The sequence below is a fragment of the Oncorhynchus gorbuscha genome, linkage group LG16 (assembly GCF_021184085.1).
Source record: "Oncorhynchus gorbuscha isolate QuinsamMale2020 ecotype Even-year linkage group LG16, OgorEven_v1.0, whole genome shotgun sequence".
Taxonomy (NCBI): Eukaryota; Metazoa; Chordata; class Actinopteri; order Salmoniformes; family Salmonidae; genus Oncorhynchus; species Oncorhynchus gorbuscha.
In genome coordinates, this window is record NC_060188.1 from 93,991,178 (window position 1) to 93,994,507 (window position 3,330).

The 3,330-nt window shown below is 55.9% G+C and overlaps 1 protein-coding gene across 1 annotated transcript; it reads right to left on the reverse strand.

Annotated features, from left to right (window-relative positions):
- Positions 1-518: 518 nt before the first annotated feature.
- LOC123999863 (membrane-spanning 4-domains subfamily A member 18-like) lies at positions 519-1,192 on the reverse strand (the record flags this gene model as incomplete). The annotated part of the gene is made up of 3 exons (XM_046305871.1): positions 1,165-1,192; positions 814-900; positions 519-613 (listed from the first exon to the last, which is right to left on the reverse strand). Coding segments are annotated over exons 1-3 (210 nt in total), but the record flags the coding sequence as incomplete, so codon positions are not given.
- Positions 1,193-3,330: the final 2,138 nt, after the last annotated feature.

Genomic DNA, 3,330 nt, shown 5'->3' on the forward strand with positions numbered 1-3,330 from the left:
GTACACGCTGAGACAGGACCAGTACACCCTGAGACAAGACCAGTACACCCTGAGACAAGACCAGTACACGCTGAGACAGGACCAGTACACCCTGAGACAAGACCAGTACACCCTGAGACAAGACCAGTACACCCTGAGACAGGGCCAGTACACCCTGAGACAGGACCAGTACACCCTGAGACAGGGCCAGTACACCCTGAGACAGGGCCAGTACACCCTGAGACAGGACCAGTACACCCTGAGACAGGGCCAGTACACCCTGAGACAGGGCCAGTACACGCTGAGACAGGACCAGTACACCCTGAGACAGGGCCAGTACACCCTGAGACAGGGCCAGTACACCCTGAGACAGGGCCAGTACATCCTGAGACAGAACCAGTACACGCTGAGACAGGGCCAGTACATCCTGAGACAGGGCCAGTACACCCTGAGACAGGACCAGTACACCCTGAGACAGGGCCAGTACATCCTGAGACAGAACCAGTACACGCTGAGACAGGGCCAGTACATCCTGAGACAGGACCAGTACACACTGAGACAGGACCAGTACACACTGAGACAGGACCAGTACACCCTGAGACAGGGCCAGTACACACTGAGACAGGACCAGTACCTACTGAGACAGGACCAGTACACACTGAGACAGGACCAGGCCAGTACACCCTAAGACAGGACCAGTACACACTGAGACAGGACCAGTACACCCTGAGACAGGACCAGTACACCCTGAGACAGGACCAGTACACACTGAGACAGGACCAGGCCAGTACACCCTGAGACAGGACCAGATACACACTGAGACAGGGCCAGTACATCCTGAGACAGGGCCAGTACACCCTGAGACAGGACCAGTACACACTGAGACAGGACCAGTACACCCTGAGACAGGACCAGTACACCCTGAGACAGGACCAGTACATCCTAAGACAGGACCAGTACACACTGAGACAGGACCAGTACACACTGAGACAGGACCAGTACACCCTGAGACAGGGCCAGGCCAGTACACCCTGGGGCAGGGCCAGGCCAGTACACACTGAGACAGGACCAGTAGACACTGATACAGGACCAGTACACACTGAGACAGGACCAGTACACCCTGAGACAGGGCCAGGCCAGTACACCCTGGGGCAGGACGAGTACACACTGAGACAGGACCAGTACACCCTGAGACAGGGCCAGGCCAGTACATTTACATTACATTTAAGTCATTTAGCAGACGCTCTTATCCAGAGCGACTTACAAATGGGTGCATTCACCTTATGACATCCAGTGGAACAGCCAGTACACACTGAGACAGGACCAGTACACCCTGAGACAGTACCAGTACACACTGAGACAGGACCAGTACACCCTGAGACAGGACAAGTACACCCTGAGACAGGACCAGTACACCCTGAGACAGGACCAGTACACCCTGATACAGGACCAGTACACCCTGAGACAGGGCCAGGCCAGTACACCCTGAGACAGGACCAGTACACCCTGAGGCAGGACCAGTACACCCTGAGACAAGACCAGTACACCCTGAGACAAGACCAGTACACGCTGAGACAAGACCAGTACACACTGAGACAAGACCAGTACACCCTGAGACAAGACCAGTACACCCTGAGACAAGACCAGTACACCCTGAGACAAGACCAGTACACGCTGAGACAAGACCAGTACACCCTGAGACAAGACCAGTACACGCTGAGACAAGACCAGTACACCCTGAGACAAGACCAGTACACCCTGAGACAGGACCAGTACACCCTGAGACAAGACCAGTACACCCTGAGACAGGACCAGTACACCCTGAGACAAGACCAGTACACCCTGAGACAGGATCAGTACACCCTGAGACAAGACCAGTACACCCTGAGACAAGACCAGTACACCCTGAGACAGGGCCAGGCCAGTACACCCTGAGACAGGACCAGTACACCCTGAGACAGGACCAGTACACCCTGAGACAGGACCAGTACACCCTGAGACAGGGCCAGGCCAGTACACCCCGAGACAGGACCAGTACACCCTGAGGCAGGACCAATACACCCTTAGACAGGACCAGTACACCCTGAGACAGGGCCAGGCCAGTACACCCTGAGACAGGACCAGTACACCCTGAGACAGGGCCAGGCCAGTACACCCTGAGACAGGACCAGTACACCCTGAGACAGGACCAGTACACCCTGAGACAGGGCCAGGCCAGTACACCCTGAGACAGGACCAGTACACCCTTAGACAGGGCCAGGCCAGTACACCCTGGGACTTGGCTATGGTCTCTTGGAGCTGATGCTATGGCTGTTCTAGAGCTGGGGCAGGACCAGTACACCCTGAGACAGGACCAGTACACCCTTAGACAGGGCCAGGCCAGTACACCCTGGGACTTGGCTATGGTCTCTTGGAGCTGATCCTATGGCTGTTCTAGAGCTGGGGCAGGACCAGGCCAGTACACCCTGAGACAGGACCAGTACACCCTGAGACAGGACCCGTACACCCTGAGACAGGGCCAGGCCAGTACACCCTGAGACAGGACCAGTACACCCTGAGGCAGGACCAGTACACTCTGAGACAGGACCAGTACACCCTGAGACAGGACCAGTACACCCTGAGACAGGACCAGTACACACTGAGAAAGGACCAGTACACACTGAGACAGGACCAGTACACCCTGAGACAGGACCAGTACACCCTTAGACAGGACCAGTACACCTTGAGACAGGGCCAGGCCAGTACACCCTGAGACAGGACCAGTACACCCTGAGACAGGACCAGTACACCCTGAGACAGGGCCAGGCCAGTACATCCTGAGACAGGACCAGTACACCCTTAGACAGGGCCAGGCCAGTACACCCTGGGACTTGGCTATGGTCTCTTGGAGCTGATACTATGGCTGTTCTAGAGCTGGGGCAGGACCAGTACACCCTGAGACAGGACCAGTACACCCTTAGACAGGGCCAGGCCAGTACACCCTGGGACTTGGCTATGGTCTCTTGGAGCTGATCCTATGGCTGTTCTAGAGCTGGGGCAGGACCAGGCCAGTACACCCTGAGACAGGACCAGTACACCCTGAGACAGGACCAGTACACCCTGAGACAGGACCAGTACACACTGAGAAAGGACCAGTACACACTGAGACAGGACCAGTACACCCTGAGACAGGACCAGTACACCCTGAGACAGGACCAGTACACCTTGCGGCAGGGCCAGGCCAGTACACACTGGGGCTTGGCTATGGTCTCTTGGAGCTGACGCTATGGCTGTTCTAGAATCAGTAGACATTTCGCTTTGAAATGCCTCGTCAAAGCCAGAACCTTAAAACATATATATATATTTGAAATA